At 55.1% G+C, this 16,969-nt stretch overlaps 1 protein-coding gene across 4 annotated transcripts in view; it reads left to right on the top strand.

Annotated features, from left to right (window-relative positions):
• GATAD2A (GATA zinc finger domain containing 2A) overlaps window positions 1-16,969 on the top strand; it is a 98,319-nt gene that overhangs the window by 76,085 nt on the left and 5,265 nt on the right. For all 4 annotated transcript variants that reach the window (XM_076001571.1, XM_012741418.3, XM_012741422.2 and 1 more), the window contains exons 4-9: window positions 10,285-10,420; window positions 10,517-10,648; window positions 11,896-11,985; window positions 12,775-12,906; window positions 13,039-13,206; window positions 14,846-15,125. In XM_076001571.1, the coding sequence (XP_075857686.1) occupies window positions 10,285-10,420; window positions 10,517-10,648; window positions 11,896-11,985; window positions 12,775-12,906; window positions 13,039-13,206; window positions 14,846-15,125 (938 nt within the window). The remainder of the gene's footprint in view (window positions 1-10,284; window positions 10,421-10,516; window positions 10,649-11,895; window positions 11,986-12,774; window positions 12,907-13,038; window positions 13,207-14,845; window positions 15,126-16,969) is intronic.

Consider the following 16,969-nt stretch of genomic DNA (forward strand, 5'->3'; position numbering starts at 1 on the left):
GGAGAAGCAGTTAGAGAATGAATGGAGAGTGCTTCAGTCGTCTTTTTGGATAATTGTGCATTTCCTTCTTTAACTTGAAGTCAAAATACAGAGTGGCCGTTCTCTACCACTTAGTTGCGCCTTAGACTCTGAAACCTCATCAGTGAGCTTTTTGTACGTAGTTACATTAAAATCCATTTGGACTTTTTTTGTACTTTGAACAGAAAAATCTTTCTTTAAAAATAAACTTTTAATTTTAGAATAGTCTTAGATTCACAGAAAAGTTTTAAAGATCATTCCTACCCTCTAACAGGGTGCTGTGGAACATTTGTCACAAGCAGTGAACCAATATCTTTATATTATTATTAAGTAAAGTTCCTACTGAATTCTGATTTCCTTAGTGTTTTCCTGATGTTGTTTTTCTATTCCAGGATTCCATGTTGCATTTAGTCCTCAAGGTTCCTGAGACTCCCCTGGCTGTGACAGTTTCTCAGACTTTATTTTTGATGACCTCGACAGTTTGGAGGAGTAGTGGTCAGGTGTTCTGAAGGACATTCCTCTGCTGGGATTTGTCTGAGGTTTTTCTCGTGAGAATAGGGTATTGGGTTTGGGGGAGGAAGACCACAGAGGTGAGGTGCCCTTCTCATCACATCATATCAAGGGTACACACCGTCCATGTGACTTTTGTTCTGCTGGTGTTGACTTTGATCAATCTGGCTGAGGTGTGTTTGCTGGGTTTTTCTCATTTTAAGTATTGGAACCTTGGACATTATCACTGGCAACAAATAGTGTCAGGTGTTTTCCATGAAGCAATAGGTTTTGCGCCAACCATTTTGGGGGCAATACCTGCCAGACCCCCAAGTCTGATTACCCCAGTGTGTCTGTCAGTCCTTCCTTCAGGCAGCATGGATGCCTACACATGTGCTTCTCTTCTCGGTGCCTTCCCTCCTGGGTGCTCAGCAAGAGTGCTTCATCTTGTCACATTTCGTCACAGAATATTAATAAGACACATACTTAGAGGTTAAGATTTATGTTTCATGTCAGCCTCCTGAGGTGAGTGGCTTCCTATTCTGTAGATGAAGAAATGGAGTTTTTGGTAACTGGGCCAGGTCCCCCCAAAGCTGTACAGGGGCCTGCACAGCTTTGGGGGGACCTGACCCAGTCACCAGAAACTTTGGTGGTCTTCACTGGTGTCCTGTGGCCTCTCCACAGCTGGAGCAGGTCTGGTTGGAGTGTGGGAGACATCTGAGCTGGGGCCAGGAGGACAGGTGCGAGTGTGGGAGGATCCAGCAACTTGAGACACAGATGTGAAAGGGGGACAGGACACTTGCAGGCAAAGGGAATACTTTCCATTCATTGAGAAAGTTTGTGGTTGTTGCAAGCTGAAAAGCAGTCCTTGTTTATTGTCTGTGGTTTTCATCTGTGTGCAGGTGACTTCTCTCTCTCTGTGTTGGTGAGGAAGCTGGCTTCTCTCCCAGGAGATGCATCTCAGTTCATTTGCCATAGGCAGTACTGCACTCTGCTCAGTGAGTTCTCACCGTGTTTCCTCCCTGGAGGAAGATTGGCCTGGCCCATGCACAGGGACCAGAAGCAGGAGGGGGACACTGGTGTTGGTGCTTTGGTCAAGGCCAGGGTCTTCTCCTCTCTGTTCTTCACTCTCCCCAAGCCAGGACCCCTCCGGCAGGCGGTGGCCCACTTGCAGTGAGTGTCTGCCACCCCCGAGTTTTCTATCCAGTTGTACTTCTGACCTGCTTTGTGATGCAGCAAGTTAACTGTTTCCTGATTAAGTCCAGGGGCCACATCTGTGTCCGGGCACTGTCTCCTTATCACCTCAGGGACTCAGCATGTAGATGGTGCTAGCTGTCCAGGATCGTTCAAATATAAATAAAGATTGGCTTTAATCTATTCCAAAAATGATATTTAATGAGCCAAACTAGCAGCTGCCAGAGCTGATTGTCATGGGGGACCCATCCTCTCCAATGCTGCACCTCCTTTTCTGGTGTCCCCCAGGACCCTGCACAGTGAGAGGTGTACATGGCCCGGGCACTGTGGGATTCCAAGTTTGTGCAGGTCTTGGCTGTGTGTGACCTTGGGAGCTAGGGATGATGCTGGGGCTGTCGAGAGGATCACACGGAGGGTGCGTTTGGGTGGTTGGCACAGGGATGGCCATCGTAAAGGGTTAGTAGGTGTTCTGCCTAATTTTCCAAACAGAGAAGGTCAGCCTTTCAGTTCTACTATTGTGATCATTTCTAATAAGTGTTTCTTCCCACATTTCCAAGCAGAGTGTGCTACATTTCATGTGGCCTCCCCGGTGGTGTCAGCTGCTGGCAGGGTTGTGCTGCAGTGTGCTCTGTGGGCGGGAGGGCTGCTGGCCCAGTTGAGCATGCCGCCATGGTCTCCGCAGCCTGTCTTTACCACCCTCAGCCACTCTGCATGCCCCCAAAACTGGCCCCTGTCACAGTAAGGTCCTCTGGGCCTCCCTGGCGGGGCTGTTTGACTTTGGGGGCTGTTGCATTCCTAGAAGGCATTTGGCAGCACGACTGGCTGCCTCCCGGCCAAGCTGACACTGGGGGCAGGCGCTGCGTGGGGCTCCTCCACTCCAGCCAGGGACCTGGGACTGCTTGCCTCTGTGCTGGGGGAGAGGTGGGGAGACGGACTCACAGACGCAGGCCAGAGACAAATGCTTTTTCTCTTTCTCCGGAGCTCTTTAGCCAGATGCTATGGCAGGACTCGCCATCACGGAGCTCCAGAGCAGTAGTTGGACCTGAAGTCTCCGGGAAGAATGATGGCTGGGTTTCAAAACCCCCATCCCAGCTGCTCACCTCCATGGCCTCTGTGGCAGAGAAGTAGAATGTGTTCTGTTTTCCCGGGCCCCACAAAGCAGGCTCTGGGCTTTTCTCTGCACATCATAGCCAAAGAAGAGCTCAAGTTACGGGGTTGGGAGGAGTGGTAATGGATGCTAACAAGGGAATTGAGGGGATCGCAGAGGGGCCTCGGCTGGTGAGAAGCAGGTGGGCTTTGGGACCTGGGGAAGGAGGAGGGGATATGGGGGGGGAACCAGGCACCCATCAGCGTCCACCACCACCCAGGCTGGTCTTGGCAGCAGAGCTCCCTTTTGAAGAGTGTCTGAGTGAGCACTGCCACTTGAGAAAGGCGGGAGGGATGTGTGAGGTCCCAGTGAGCAGCCCCCACACCCGGGTGAGTGCAGACACTCCCAGAATCGTATGTTGACATACCCAGTACATGGGGGCCTGCCACCCAACACTCGCAGTAGGACTAAGTTGGGGAACTGATAACGGGTTCCTTTTTCTCATGGGACTTTTACAGAAGTGTTTCTTGAAGGGACAGGGTGGGGAGTGAAGGAAGCGTGTGGAATTGCTTCCTGGCTTGATTCAGACCTCACTCCAGGTGGTGCCTAAAGCCAGTGTGCCTCGTAGGCCTGTAGACCATTCCCTCCTCTTCCATGTGTCCCTCTCTTCACCCACTTTCTTCCTTGGGCAGCTCTGATCTGCCTGTCCTTCCTGGAGCCGTGTTCATCCCAGGTCTGCCTCTGCTTTGGGCAGCCTCTGTGTACAGGCTGCTGCTGGTGCCTTTGTGGACAGGGAGCTTTCAGAGTCAATGGGGTGGTTACTTGGGTAAACCTTTTTTTCACCGCCTTCTCTCTCCCTGCTTTTTCCCAGGCTCGTGTCTAGAGTGTGTGGCCTCTGTTGGGGACAGTCTGAGGGGAAGTGGAGTTACAGCAGTGTGGGCTAGCTCCCCAGAGGCCAAGCTGGGTCATCGGCCCCATTAGCTTGGTGGTTTAAAGGAACAGTGTATTGATGTTTTAATGTCTGTCAATTCTGCTGGTTGGCTGGTCCCACCCAGCTGGGCACTGCTTCTTGGGCTCGCTAGCCCTAGCAGTCCCACATCAGCTGAGTGTCCCCGGTGGCTTATCACTCACATGTGTTGGCCAAGACTGCTGGGACTATCTGGGCCAGTCTCCGTGTGTGTCCCGTCAGCTAGCTTGGGCATCCTACACCATGGTGGTCTGAGACAGTCCGACTTCCCCTAGAGCAAGTGTACCGAGGGAGGGCCCAGACCGAAACTGCAAGTCTTCTGTGACCTTGCCTTGAAAGTTTGCAGCGTCATTTCTCCTGTACTCTGTAGTTCAGATATCAAGCCACAAAACCAGCCCAGGTCCAGAGGAGAGGAGGGCTGTGAATGAACCGCCACGCTACCCCCAGGTGAAGCCTCCAGCCTCCACGGGATCTGCAGGGATGGAACCAATGGGCCTTGTCAGGGTCTGGCCTGGTATATGGGGTTTTATGGATCATGAGTAGTAGAGCTCCTTGTTAATATCCACTAAAGTGCCTGGATTCACAGGATAGGAAGTGGACTTCCAGGGTCTGTTGCTGTATAAAGACACATAATGACATGGAATTCAGAAATCTTTTAAAGTGTATTTGTGTTTCCTCTAGCAGCACAGCATCCGTGTGCATGTGGGAAGCAGCTGCCCAGCAGTGCGAGGTTATCAGCCAGTCCACAGGCAGGCTAGATTCCTCCTGAGCTCCCAGACCTCATCCTAGGGCCATGACAGCCTTGCCAGGCCCTGAGCGGACCCAGTCCTGCCCTCGAGGGGTTTGCGAGTGTTCAAGTGTTGCCCTCAGTGACCTATTTATTGATTACCTCCTCAGAAAGTGATTAGATCAGGCAGATGGTTTCCCCCCCCTCCTTGCAGAGGTTTAGTAGGTGCTGTGGATGAGCTACAAGGCCAAGACAGTGAAAGCCCTTCGCTGCCCTTATCTTCCCAATGTTGGGGACCCTGGAAGTGCTTGTCTCTAAGGCCCTGAAATCCAGAAGATCACTCTGGGGCTGCAGGCCCCTCCTCTACTGTATGTACCCTGCTAGCCTCTTCCAGGCTATGTCCTGTCACAGCATCAGTCAGGGCCTTTTGGGAGTCTGTGGTATTGCAACCATCTGAGATTCGGGGGCTGCCTAGAGGTCTACCTGGGGCCCCTGTGCATGGCCTGCTGGCTCTAGAGAGGCAACAGGTGATCTGGCACCAGGACCCAGCCAGATGAGGGCCCTAGGATGGTTCCAAGCAGACAGCTCTGTCGCCTGTGGAGTGGGAATGGGACATGGCTGGAGAGACCCAGGCTACTGAACAAAACTACCTCTCCATTTCTGGGCTGGCAGAACTCCTGGGTGAGCATGCCAGCCATCAGGGCCTTAGGAGGACATTCCTGTTTCTCTGGCTCTGGGGACGTTGGGGAGGCTCAGTGGCTGTTGTGTCACCCCAGGGGTGGACTCCATGCTTGTCCTTTGCTCATCTGGTCACCCTGGCATCAGCCTGGCCCTCACGGGGAGCTGAGGCTGCCATGGAGCAGGGTCGTTGGGTCCCTGGCAGCTGTGCCTGTGCTACACTTCCCCAAAGGGGTTGTCATGACCCCAGCTCAGGGTGGGGAACTTGCCTCTCAAGCAGGTGATGACATGTCACCCTAGGAGGCTGAGGGAGGGGGGACTGATCCCCACGGGGGTGCTGTGCAGGTCGGCAGAGGCACTTGAACAGGTTTGCTGAGCCGAGGGCAGGCGAGCTAGTCACTGGGTTGGGGGTCTAAGGCACAGAGACCCACTGGGGAGCCTGGGGGCGCTTTGCTCAGGCATGCACTGCCCATGAGTGGAACCCCCAGAGTTCTGCCATGAGCTTCCCACCCAGGGGCAGGGCTAAGAAGGCCTTCCGAGGCAGGTGGGCTGTGGTGGTTTCCCTGGCTGTCCACTGTTGGGGGCTACCCACAAGCATGCAGGGGGAGCACCAACTACGTTCCCAGGGCAAGGGTGTAGGTCATGGGGCCCGCCAGGAACCTTTCTGAGGGCACAGATGGTTTGAGGTGCATCTTGAAGGGTATGTTGGGGCTCACAAGGAGGCCCGGGGAGGATGGAGATGGGGTGTTTCGCAGAGGAGATGGTGTACAAGGAGTTACAGCAGGTGGTGGCTATGGGCCAGGCCTGGGGCTTAGTGGGCAGGAACCCAGGGTGATATGACCAGGTGAAGGTTGTTGGGTTGGTCTGGGTGTGTGAATAGCTTGGTTCAGGTAGGGGAACATCGTATGGGATCTAGCAAAGCTCCCAGCCCCCAGCCCCCACCCCCCATCCCACCTTTAAACACAACCAACAGTGCCTGCCTCCCCCAACTCTGCCAGACCTGAAAGGTACTGGGAGGAAGGATTCTAGCAGGGACTGGTTGTGGCTGGAGAAGGCATTGATGGGGCCTGCCTGTTTGTCTGAGCTGGCCTAGAGGAAGATTTCTTGTCCTAAGGCCTCACTGGGTCGCAGTTCATGGTCATCCCCAACTTACCTAGTATGTGCAGGAATCTCAGGGGATCTCGTTAAAATGCAAATGTTGATCAAGCAGGCCCAGGGCGGGGACACCCTGCATTTATAGGAGCTCTGGAGAAGCTGTCCGAGCTCTTCTGTGGGCCGAGGCATTCCTCCACCCTTCCCCCCACCTGTGGACTCACTCTCTGCCTGGGCCTCGCCCCAACCTGCCCTTCCCCATTTGTTTTTGTGTCTGTCCATCTGGTGGACTGTGAACCTTAAGGACAGAACTATGTTTTTTATCCAGGTGCTTCTCCCCACTGCCTGGTGCAGCACTTGCTTCTTAGATGGGCTTTCAGCAAATGTGTGATGAATGAATGAATGAATGAATGAATGAGGGAAGGATGAAGTATGCCTTCCCCCGACATAAGGCAGGCCCATTCAGAGAATCATAAAGGTCAGAGCTGGCAGGGACAGCTGTGTTCCTTCAGTGAGATTCCTTCCCCGCACAGGCCGAAGGGACACTAAATATTAACCATGCACTGCTTTCTGGTTGGGAGCGGCCAAGAGCAATAGCTCTGTGCAGTGGGGGTGGGATTGAGTCACGATGTAAGTTTATAATCCTGGCCTCCCCTCAGGAAACTCCACGGAAGTTCCTGGCAGGTAACAATTTCTGGGCTCATGAAGTCAGGGCTGGCCCGGAGGAGGAGGTGGTGAGACCATTTGCACTGATAACGGCCTGGCCTCCTTCCAGGGATTTTTGTAGGTCACATAAAATCTTTTTTGATCACCGTATTTCACATTAAAGGTTCTCTGTATGGGCAGAACGGGCTTATGGGCTTTGCCCAGAAATACCATGTAGCTTCTGAATAAACTCGGTGCCCAGGGTGGCCCCCGTGGAGTGAGCAACACAGTGCACCTGGGCAAGGCAGGCACAGTCCCCTGGCCATGACACCATCCCCCGCTCCTGCCCCCCAGCACACTGGGCTAGATTTCCTCTGCTTTCATTCTCTTCACTTTAGATGGCTTTTGTAATGAAAACTTTTTGCTATAGAATCATGCCTATGATTATTTTGAGCCATATGTTCTTTAATCCTGAGTTGAAAGAACTCTCCAGAAAAATAGTGAGTCTTGAAGCCCCCTCTCCTTTAAGAAAGTTTTTCAGTTTGGAAACTTAGAGGGGCTAGTGGCCCCTCTGTGTTTGTAAGAGGTGGCTCTGGTGCCTGTGGCACGGTCCCCTGTGAGCTGGCGCCACACAGGAAGTGCCCGCAGCTCTGCGGCCCCAGGGTGAGCCTGGTGCCTCCATTTTCTGACAGCACCTGAACCCTTACCTCCCTTCTCAAAATGAAGGCTGCGTGTCACAAACCGGTTAGAACTGGCCGTTGCCATGGTTTTCACGTTGGAAGGCACAGTTAAAGGGTCACATGACCAAGGAGGGAAATGCCTTTGTCACATGACTTTTTGGTGGCCTGATTAACATACAGGAAGTTCACTCCCTGCTGGCTGCTGGGATGCTGAGTGATCATTGATGGGGTGGTGACATCATCTCTTGGATGAGTTATTGATTAGTCTCAGGCCAAGATGGGACCAGGGAGCGCTGTGGTCAGAGCGGCCCTCTTGGGAAGCTTCAGCTGCCAGGTGGCCCAGGTCCGTAGCCCTGTTCTCTTCCCTAAGGCAACTCTGGAAGAAGCACACACCCTCCATAAGATGTTAAAAAGTGACAAGTCCCTGTAGACTGGCCATTGTTTCAGCCTGTGCTCAGCCAGGAAGTGTGTCTGTCAACACCCACAACTCTACACAAGGTGCTGCCTGGGCTGCCAACTCCTCAGTTCACCTGGGACCCCACCTGGGTGGAGACCAGGGGCTATAGCTCTGCGCTGGGCTTTGCGTCCGCCTGCCTGCCTATGAGGTGCTCAGTGTCTGTGTGCACATCCAGAGAGCCTGGAATTAGAGCCCTGAGGTCACCTTGAAAGTTGATCTTAGGTGGAGTGGGGCCGGTGGCAGGGAGAGACACAGGTGGTTTGGTACGACCCGAGTAAAGTGTCTTGGGTCACTTTATAAACAGCCTGTTTCTAGACTAAAGACAGAATTGACAATTCCATGTGAAACAGGCACCTTTCTCCCTACTCCCCAGGTTTCCGGTGAGAGGCTGGCCGGCAGCTGCTCTAGTTAAGTCAGATCAGGGCTAGGACTCATGTTCAGCCGCAGCTTCCGTGCAGCTCTGGTGGGTGCAATCAGGATGGACCCGAGAGAGTGAGGAGAGCAGCTCCACTCTGCACCCGTGAGCCCAGGGGAGAGGTGGTGAAGCCTCAGCCTCCGGTCGTCCTCAGCGCCTGTCCTTCCCTGAAGATGCAGCACACTCGGGCATGGAGATGGAGGTCCCACGGGCTGTCAGAGCATAGTCAGGTTCTTCATCCTAGTAAAACTCTGTGGGGACAACTTTTGAGTTGTAACTCCCAGTTAACTTCGTCTGAGTTTGTCCTCTGGGTCACAGTGCCACCTAGCGGACGTGTTCTGTCCTTGGCGGGTTTTCTTGCTGACAAAAAAGGATCCTACTGATTCCTTCAACACAAGTACTGAGCCCAGATCTTCAGAAGAAGTTCGAGTTACGCCACCAGCAAAAGGAGCTGCTTGGTTGGGAGCAGAGTGCGTATCTGGGACTCATGTTGGGTCGGCTACACCACAACAGGCATTCAGCCTCTGGCTTCAGCAGCATTAGATGTGTGTGTCCATCCTAGAGGATCCCTCACAAGAAGGGGGAAATCAAATGTTGGTGTGTTCCTACTTGAGTTAAATGACATAGTGTGCAGTGAGCTCTTAGCTCAGAGCCTGACCCAAAGTTAGCACGGAATGGATATTCAGTGTTACCAGGGCTGATAAATGACAGAACCACACACTTAGACATTTGTGACCAAGTTTTGACAAAATAACAAAAAAGGAAAGACCCACAGGTGCTTCCCCCAGAATCTCTTGATTCTGCCTGGGTTGTAGTGAGATGCTGTGGGCTGACAGTAGAGGAGGAACAACCAAGGTCAAGTTCACCAGCAGAAGTAAACTCCCCAGAAAAACCATGGCAGTGAGCAGAGAGCAAATTCATTAGGGAAGAAAAGGGGGATGTGGGCTAGAATGATGAGAGTGTTTCATGATGCTGTTTGTGCTGGGACTTCAGGGGTGTGCAGGAGGGTAACAGGCAGAGTGACCTTGGCATCTGTGACCAGAGCAGTCCACACATCATTAGAGCATGGGGGTGGGGCAGCCAGCCAGAAACCAGTTTCTGAGTAGATCAGGTGGGTAAAGAGTCCCAGGTCTTTGAGAGAAAAATGTGTCCTAGTTGGTTTCAAAACATGTAGTGGCTGTGGCTACATGTGGCCTAGGAAGGACAATCCAGCAGCATCCTGGGGCTGCCCCCTGAGCAGGCTGACAGCCCGTGGACATGCCCCTCGGTCTTCTGGAGGCAGGTGGGCTGCCAGGTGTGAGGGCTGTCAGCATGCCGGGGTTGAGCAGAAAAGAAAAGTTGGTTTGTGTAGGGCTGGGCTGTCCATCAGGTGGTTTCCAGCATGGACAGGTGGCAGCCCCAGGTTTGCGAGGCGTACACATCCCATCACACTCAGCACACAGGACTGAGCCAAGACCTGGGATCTAGAGCCAAGTGTTTTTACCCAGTACCAAGCCATGTGGTGGAGGAAGGAGCTGCCATGTTTTTTAGAATGACCACATCATGCTCAGGGGCACACGTACCCTCAGCCCTGGGGACACAGAGGCAAGCACTAAGTCCCAGCTGTTGCAAGGCCCAGCCATAAATTGGTGGGTTTGGGTGTCCTGTGATGTGTGTGGTGAGAAGAGGCAGCCTGAGGCCTGCAGGTAGGGCAGGAAGGACACCCAAGGAGAGCCGGCAGGGCAGCTGGGGAGCCTGAGCAGGAGCAGCCCACCCCCCACCCCTGTTCCCACCCTGCTGTTTGTCTGTTCGGCAGTCAGGACACTCTGGTAATGACTGCTTTCTCCACCCCACAGTGACATGAAGTCTGAGAGGAGACCTCCCTCGCCTGATGTGATCGTGCTCTCCGACAACGAGCAGCCCTCAAGCCCAAGGGTGAATGGGCTGAGCAGCACGGCAGCCTTGAAGGAGACCAGCACCGAGGCCCTCATGGTGAGCCTGGCTATGGTGCCTTCAGGTGGAGCTGGGGGGGGGGGCTACTCCCTGCCAAAGACCCTCCCCTCAATCCTGCTTTCCTCACCCTTGCAGAAGAGTAGTCCTGAAGAACGAGAGAGGATGATCAAGCAACTGAAAGAAGAGTTAAGATTAGAAGAAGCAAAACTCGTTCTGTTGAAAAAGTTACGGCAGAGTCAAATACAAAAGGAAGCCACCACCCAGAAGGTGCGAGCTTGTGTCCCCTGCTCCCCCGAAGGGTTCACGGGAGCCATTGGGATCTGGGGGTGACAAGCCACTGCCCTTACCTTGACCACTCTCCTCTGCCAGGGGCCAGAAAGGCTGTGCTCCAGGGCGCTTGGGGCAGGGTCTGAATGGATGTTTGTGGGCTCATGCACACATTTTGGATCCAGCTTAAAGGAAATCAGGATGTGTTTTGGTCTAGAGCACCGTGGATCTGAGTATGTAAAGCTCTTTGTCTCAGACTACACATGTCAAGGAAGTAGAGCTCAGATGTATTTGGTGCTGTCAGAAGCACATTTCTGGGTTAACAGCTCTGTCGTGAGCCTGTTTCCAGAAAGGCCTCCTGTCCCTGGGTGCAGACTGCTCTGTCATGTCCCATCCCCACCCCCTCCTGCCACCTGTGTCTGTATCTCTCCGTCCCTGCCCAGCTGGGTGTGCACTGAGCTCCCCACAGACCTCACTCCAGACCCTCTAGAGGGTCCTGCTCCCATTCCTTCTTCCCTGGGCCCAAGGCTCTTTGTTCTACTGCTTCTAGATGGGTGTTGACGTGTAAGGCAAGTTTAGGTTTATTTTGGGGGGCTTTTCTGATTCTCCATTCTGGGAAGATGCTTGGTGGGGAATGAAGTTACCTTCCGAGTACTTTTGTCATTACCTCAGTGAACCAGAAAGTTAGTATGTCCTGGGCAGCAGGAGCTAACAGCTGCTCGAGGAAAGACGAGAGGAGACACTCCCTGCCCTGGCTCAGGGGTTCACTTTTGAACCTGCACCTGTACCTGGTTAGCAAGTGGGTTAGGTAGAGCCTGCCTATCAATTTCTTCTGCTTCCTTGACTTGTTGAAGTGCAGTAAGTTTGTCACTGTGCCTTCTCTAGTGGACCTTGTGGCTTTAAAAAGTGCCCAGAAAAAATACAGTGTTTTCTCACTAATATTGGGAGACCTATCCAGGCCCTGGGTCCTTTGTCTCAGCTGCCAGCAGCAGCAGCAGCAGCAGTTCTATCCCCTGGAGGGCAGAGTGGGTGCCTGAATTCCACATGGGTGTCCAGGAGCAACCTGGAAGTGATGCTGAGAGTCGGGGTGGGAGGGGGCTGCTGGGAAGTCCCTCCTCAGTCCATGTAGAACATACCAACTCCTGCTGCAGATGGGGTCACTTTCAGGCTGGAAGCTTGTTGGTGCCTCCATGTGGGGGGAGCAGCCAGCAGCCCTTTCACCTCCCATGTGTCCTGCTCTCTCACAGCCCGCAGGCTCCACAGGGAGTACCGTGACCACCCCTCCCCCGCTTGTGCGGGGCACGCAAAGCATTCCTGCCGGCAAGCCATCGCTTCAGGTCAGTGTCTCCTCTGCCCCTCGGCGGTGTCTGGCACTGCTGCTGTTTGCAGTCAGGAATGGGGCCACTGGGCTCCTGAGCAGCCCTGGTTCAGGTCCAGTGAAAGGCTGCCAGTTCCTTCTGAGTGGGCTGGAGTGAGGCCTTCCTGCCCACAGCCGAAGCAACATGCATGCATTTCCTGAACTCCAGTGCCCAAACTAGGCCATTGTCGAAATCACAAACAGAAATCTCAACTGATAACGGAAGGGCCCCTCCAGCGAGTGCCCCTAGCACGATCAGAACAAGTACTTGAGAGTCAGGGTTCCCTTCATGCTGACTTTCCCAAGGGTGGGTGGTCAAGGGTGTCCTGGGGCCCAGGCCCTGCCAGAGCCTTGTCCCAGCTCAACTCACGTCCTCCTCTGCCCACGGGGTGCCCTCGAGGTGAGGGGCAGAGGCTGGATCCCAGCCACAGGGCTATGGTCTGGAAGTGCAGGCCCCTCTCACCACAGCAGGGGACATCCCATCTTGGCCTGGCTGCTCTCCTTCGGTGGGTGGGGCCAGTGTCACCTGGCACTGTGCCACCTTGTTGGTGGGACCCACTCGTGACTTGAACCCAGGTTTGCACAGCTCTGGTTGGAGTTTGTTCCTTGTTTCTCTCTTTAGAATGAGTAGGCATCTTAGCTAACTTTTAAAAATTTATCTGCTACCTTTTAAAAAAACCATTATGTACTTTTACAAAAGCAACAAATCTATTTGCTTTTAAAAAGAAAAAAAAAGCCATATAAATCTGGGCATTGGTATCATTGGCAGACCTCGTCAACTCGAATGCCTGGGAGTGTCATTCCCCCACCCCTGGTCCGTGGTGGGCAGCAGGCGTCCTCGAAGCTGGGGCCACAGGCGAGCTCGCAGGTTGTCATGCCCCCGCTCGTCAGAGGGGCCCAGGTGAGCAGGGCCTTGTGCACTGGGGCCCCCAGCAGCCACCTGCCTTGTGAGAAGGACCCTTCTGGGTCCTTGAGGCCTCCTCCATTGTTGGTCTCACTGAGATTTCTTGTCTCCCCATCCCTGCCCCTGCAGCAAATCCACAACATCAGACAACATTCCAGCACAGGGCCGCCGCCCCTCCTTCTGGCGCCCCGGGCATCTGTGCCCAGCGTTCAAATTCAGGGACAGAGAATCATCCAGCAGGGCCTCATCCGTGTCGCCAACGTCCCCAACACCAGTCTGCTCGTCAACATCCCACAGGTGAGAGGCCGTGACTCGCAAAGCAGTGGGGGTGGGAAGGTGGTGGGTGGAAATCTCGTGGGCACATTTGCACAGAGGAGTGGCTGCCGAGAGGGCGAGGGTGCAGACCCAAGCTGAGGGTGGCATCCACTCACTGGCTCCACGTTGGAGGAGGCGGCACTTGAGAGATGGCAGGTTTGTGGGGACAGACGAGGCCCAGCTGAGGCCGGTGATGGGCTGGGAGATGGCCCAGAGGGGGGCGCCAGAGCTGAGCCGAGCTCCCCGCAGCATCCTCAGCACAGGCAGAGAGGAGGGTGTGTCTGCAAATGTCCTCAGGGCCCCAGGCGCATCTATTCTCAGCCACGTGTCCCTTCACCTTTGTACAGAGCCTCTGAGACAGGGAGGGTCTGTTCCCACCCCCAGGAAGCAGATGGGGAGAACAGGACCAAGGGGCGGGAGGGCTGGAAGCGAAGCAGGAGCCTCAGCTGACAGATAAAATTACTGGGTCTGCAGGGGCTTTTGCTGACGGATGCGTTCACTCTTTCTTCCTGCTTTGGCTCAGTTTGTTCTTGCCCGCCTTCCTCAGAAAAGAGCAAGGCCAGCAGGGCTTTAAGGTTGGGTCTGAGTGTGGAGAGACAGTGGCTAGCCCTGCCCCCATGCAGGGGTGTCCTGGGCTGACCCAGGCAGGCAGTTTCATCCACCCATGAAACTTTACCCAGTCCCTGGGGTTCTCAGTGTGCCGTGAAACGGGTGGACAGGCAGTGGGCAGCGGTGGAGCTGGAATGATTGGCTCCTGGCAGGGCTGGGGGCGGCTGCCAGCGGGAGGAGGAGGTAGAACTGGCCAGTCAGCCATGGGGAAGGCCAGGGCTCGGTCTCCATTGCTGAGGGAGTAGGGGTCCTGGGAAGGCATCCCAGATGTCCTTAGATGTGTTTGCAAGTATTGGGGTCTGTCCTTTTGGGGGGATAGTATGCACAGGTTTCTTTGATTTCCACAGGGGTGCTTAGCCCCCAAAAGCTAAGGGTACTGCCATAGTCAGCTCTGGGTTTGGGGGAGCACACTCAACAGTTGTGGGGCTGGTGGGGACAGTCAAGGGTCTGCCACTGGGATCCAGACAGGTTGGTAAGTAAGTAGTGTAAGGAGCAGCCAGGATCCGGTGAGGGGTTGGCCTAGGAGCTGCTTGCCCCATCACCCTCATGAGACCGAGGACTGACTCAAATGTTAGTGTCTAGACGAGCAAATGCAGAGATGCTTCCAGGGGCCAGGCAGCCACACCACAGCAAGCCACCACCACACCCTGCAAGGAGGCGGCAGGGTGGGCCTCAGTGAGAGGACAGGGCCCTGCCGGGCAGGGTGGTGATGGCTTCATGAGTCTCTTCACGTGGCAGAGCACAGCAAGCTGTAGATGCTAAGGATGTGCAGTTTACTGGACACCTGCGAAACCTCAGTGAGTGTTCAGATGGCCAGTTACCGTCTAGGATGATTCATGTCACACAGCCTTCCCTGCTGCCCCTGATTTCTAGATCAGACAGCTCAGATTCACCCCCGTGAGGACTCATTAGTTAACAGAGCTGACTGGGACTTGGGGTGTGGGTGCGCTGGTGGGGCCTGCCTCAGGGCAGGTGTATCCAACACCCTGACCCCATCCTTGTCTTCCTAAAGCCCACCCCAGCATCGCTGAAGGGGACAACAGCCACCTCCGCTCAGGCTAACTCCACCCCCACCAGCGTGGCCTCCTCAGTCACCTCCACTGAGTCTCCAGCTAGCCGGCAGGCAGCTGCCAAGCTCGCGCTACGCAAACAGCTGGAGAAGACGCTGCTTGAGATCCCCCCTCCCAAACCCCCCGCCCCAGAGATGAATTTCCTGCCCAGTGCTGCCAACAACGAGTTCATCTACCTGGTGGGCCTGGAGGAGGTGGTGCAGAACCTACTCGAGACGCAAGGTGAGCAGGCCTGGGCTGGGCCGTTCTCATCTCTCGCCCCACTGTGGCTTCTGTCCCGTGGGTTCTTTCCAACATACAGCAGACGATCTAGTGCCTGCTGTGTTCCCAGGACTTTGCTGGGTGGGCATTGTAGGCTCTATCTGGTCGTCAGTTCTACTGTGAAGTTTGGACACTGTCTTCCTGCTGGGGCCTCTGAGAGCCAGGCCCCAAGAGGCTCATGGTCCAGGGGTGGGGATGGGTAGCAGTGGCCCTGTGGTGTTGTACAGTGAAGGTGGACATCTGCAGGAGGCTCTGACAGGCTTGGCCTCTGGGAAGGGCTCTTGGCCGAGTGTAGTAGTGTGTGTGTAGTCACACACAAGCAGAACTTTCCAGAGCCTCGAATGCTCCAAGCCTCCCACAAGGGAGCATGACACCCCCACCTGGGCTGGGCTCACTTTATCTCCCTCTTCGGAGGCAGTGCGAAAAGTGCACCTGTGTCCTAGGAGACGATAGGAATAAAAGGGCGTCTGCAGGGTAATGATTAAAAACAGCATTGGAGATGGCCAGGTGGAGGTGAGCAGCTGAGTCAGCCCCCAGGAAGCCCCTACTCCGCAGACACAGATGCCAGGGGCCTTTCTGCCCTGAGATTGAGTTGGTGATGTGTGGGCGGTGAGCCTGAGCTGTTTCCCCACTGATCGCATCAAACACGCAGCAGAGTAGGAGGCAGAACCAGGACCAGCCCGGGCCAGCGGAGGGGCCTGGCAGGCTTCAGACCCTCCTGGCAGAGCCCCGGGAGCAGTGGCAGCAGGGTGTGCAGAGGGGCAGCAGCTTCTGCCCGCCTACCATACAGGATGTGGGGGTGAGGGGAGGAGGGCTGGGGGCAGAGCTCTGGCTCCACAGTGTTGTCTCCCTGGTGTTGGGAGAGGATACTCCCTACCACCTTAGGGTGCCTCAGTGCATATCTGGGCTCCCCTGTGTGATTGCACCCAAGGCCGACCCCCCCCCAGACCCAGGGGTGCGGCTGGACCCAGTGGCAGCCCCAGAGTGGTGAGTGCCCAGTGGCCCCCTCATATTTGTTTGTAGCCCCTCAGGCACCCCCCCCCCCAGTCACCCTGGTGATACTCCCTGACCACAGGGTTGTAGCAAGGACTGCCTGTGCACCAGCCAATGAGAGGCCTAGCGTCATCCTCTGCAAGACAGGTGACTGCGACCTCCACCTCTCAGTCTGCAGGAGGGGCTGAGGGGTGTGCTGTGGGGGAAGTGAGAGCTCAGACACAACCTGGCTTGTGTCTGGATCCCTCTGCTGTCTCCTTTGTGACAAGGTGATGTTGGTGAAAGAGCTGCCCCAGGGTTAGTGTAGGAAGGATGGGCGGGAGGCCCAAGTCAGGACCAGTACCATGTTCCTGCACCCGCAGCCAGCCCATCTCTGACGTGCTCTCATCAGGGGTCAGTGTTCCTCTCCTGTTGTCAAAAACAGGACTGAACTGTGGGAGGAGGCTCTGAGCCCTACCGGAGGGTGTCTCCTGACACCTTCCAGAGTCCCCAGGCTGGACAGCTCAGTGGTGCCGTGTCTGGGCTCCAGAGCTGGTGACACTAGCCAAGGCTGCCTGGGAAGCAGGTGCCATGTCCTCCTTTGCGGTTGGATATATGCAAGGAGACGCGCTGTTGTCACAAAAGCCTGTGAGCTGCAGGCAGGGGCGTGGAGCTGAGCATGGGCTGCTTGGGCAAGTGACATTCCATCTGTCCTGCGGGATGAGGGGCCCTCTTCATTGCTCAGGAGGCTGCAGCAAGCCAGGCCAGGCAGGAGAGGGAAGGCTGAGAGTCTGTCAACCTCTGCCCCTGCTGTCCTCCAGTCCTGTGTCACG

This window comes from Microcebus murinus, chromosome 4, assembly GCF_040939455.1.
Source record: "Microcebus murinus isolate Inina chromosome 4, M.murinus_Inina_mat1.0, whole genome shotgun sequence".
NCBI classification, from domain to species: Eukaryota; Metazoa; Chordata; class Mammalia; order Primates; family Cheirogaleidae; genus Microcebus; species Microcebus murinus.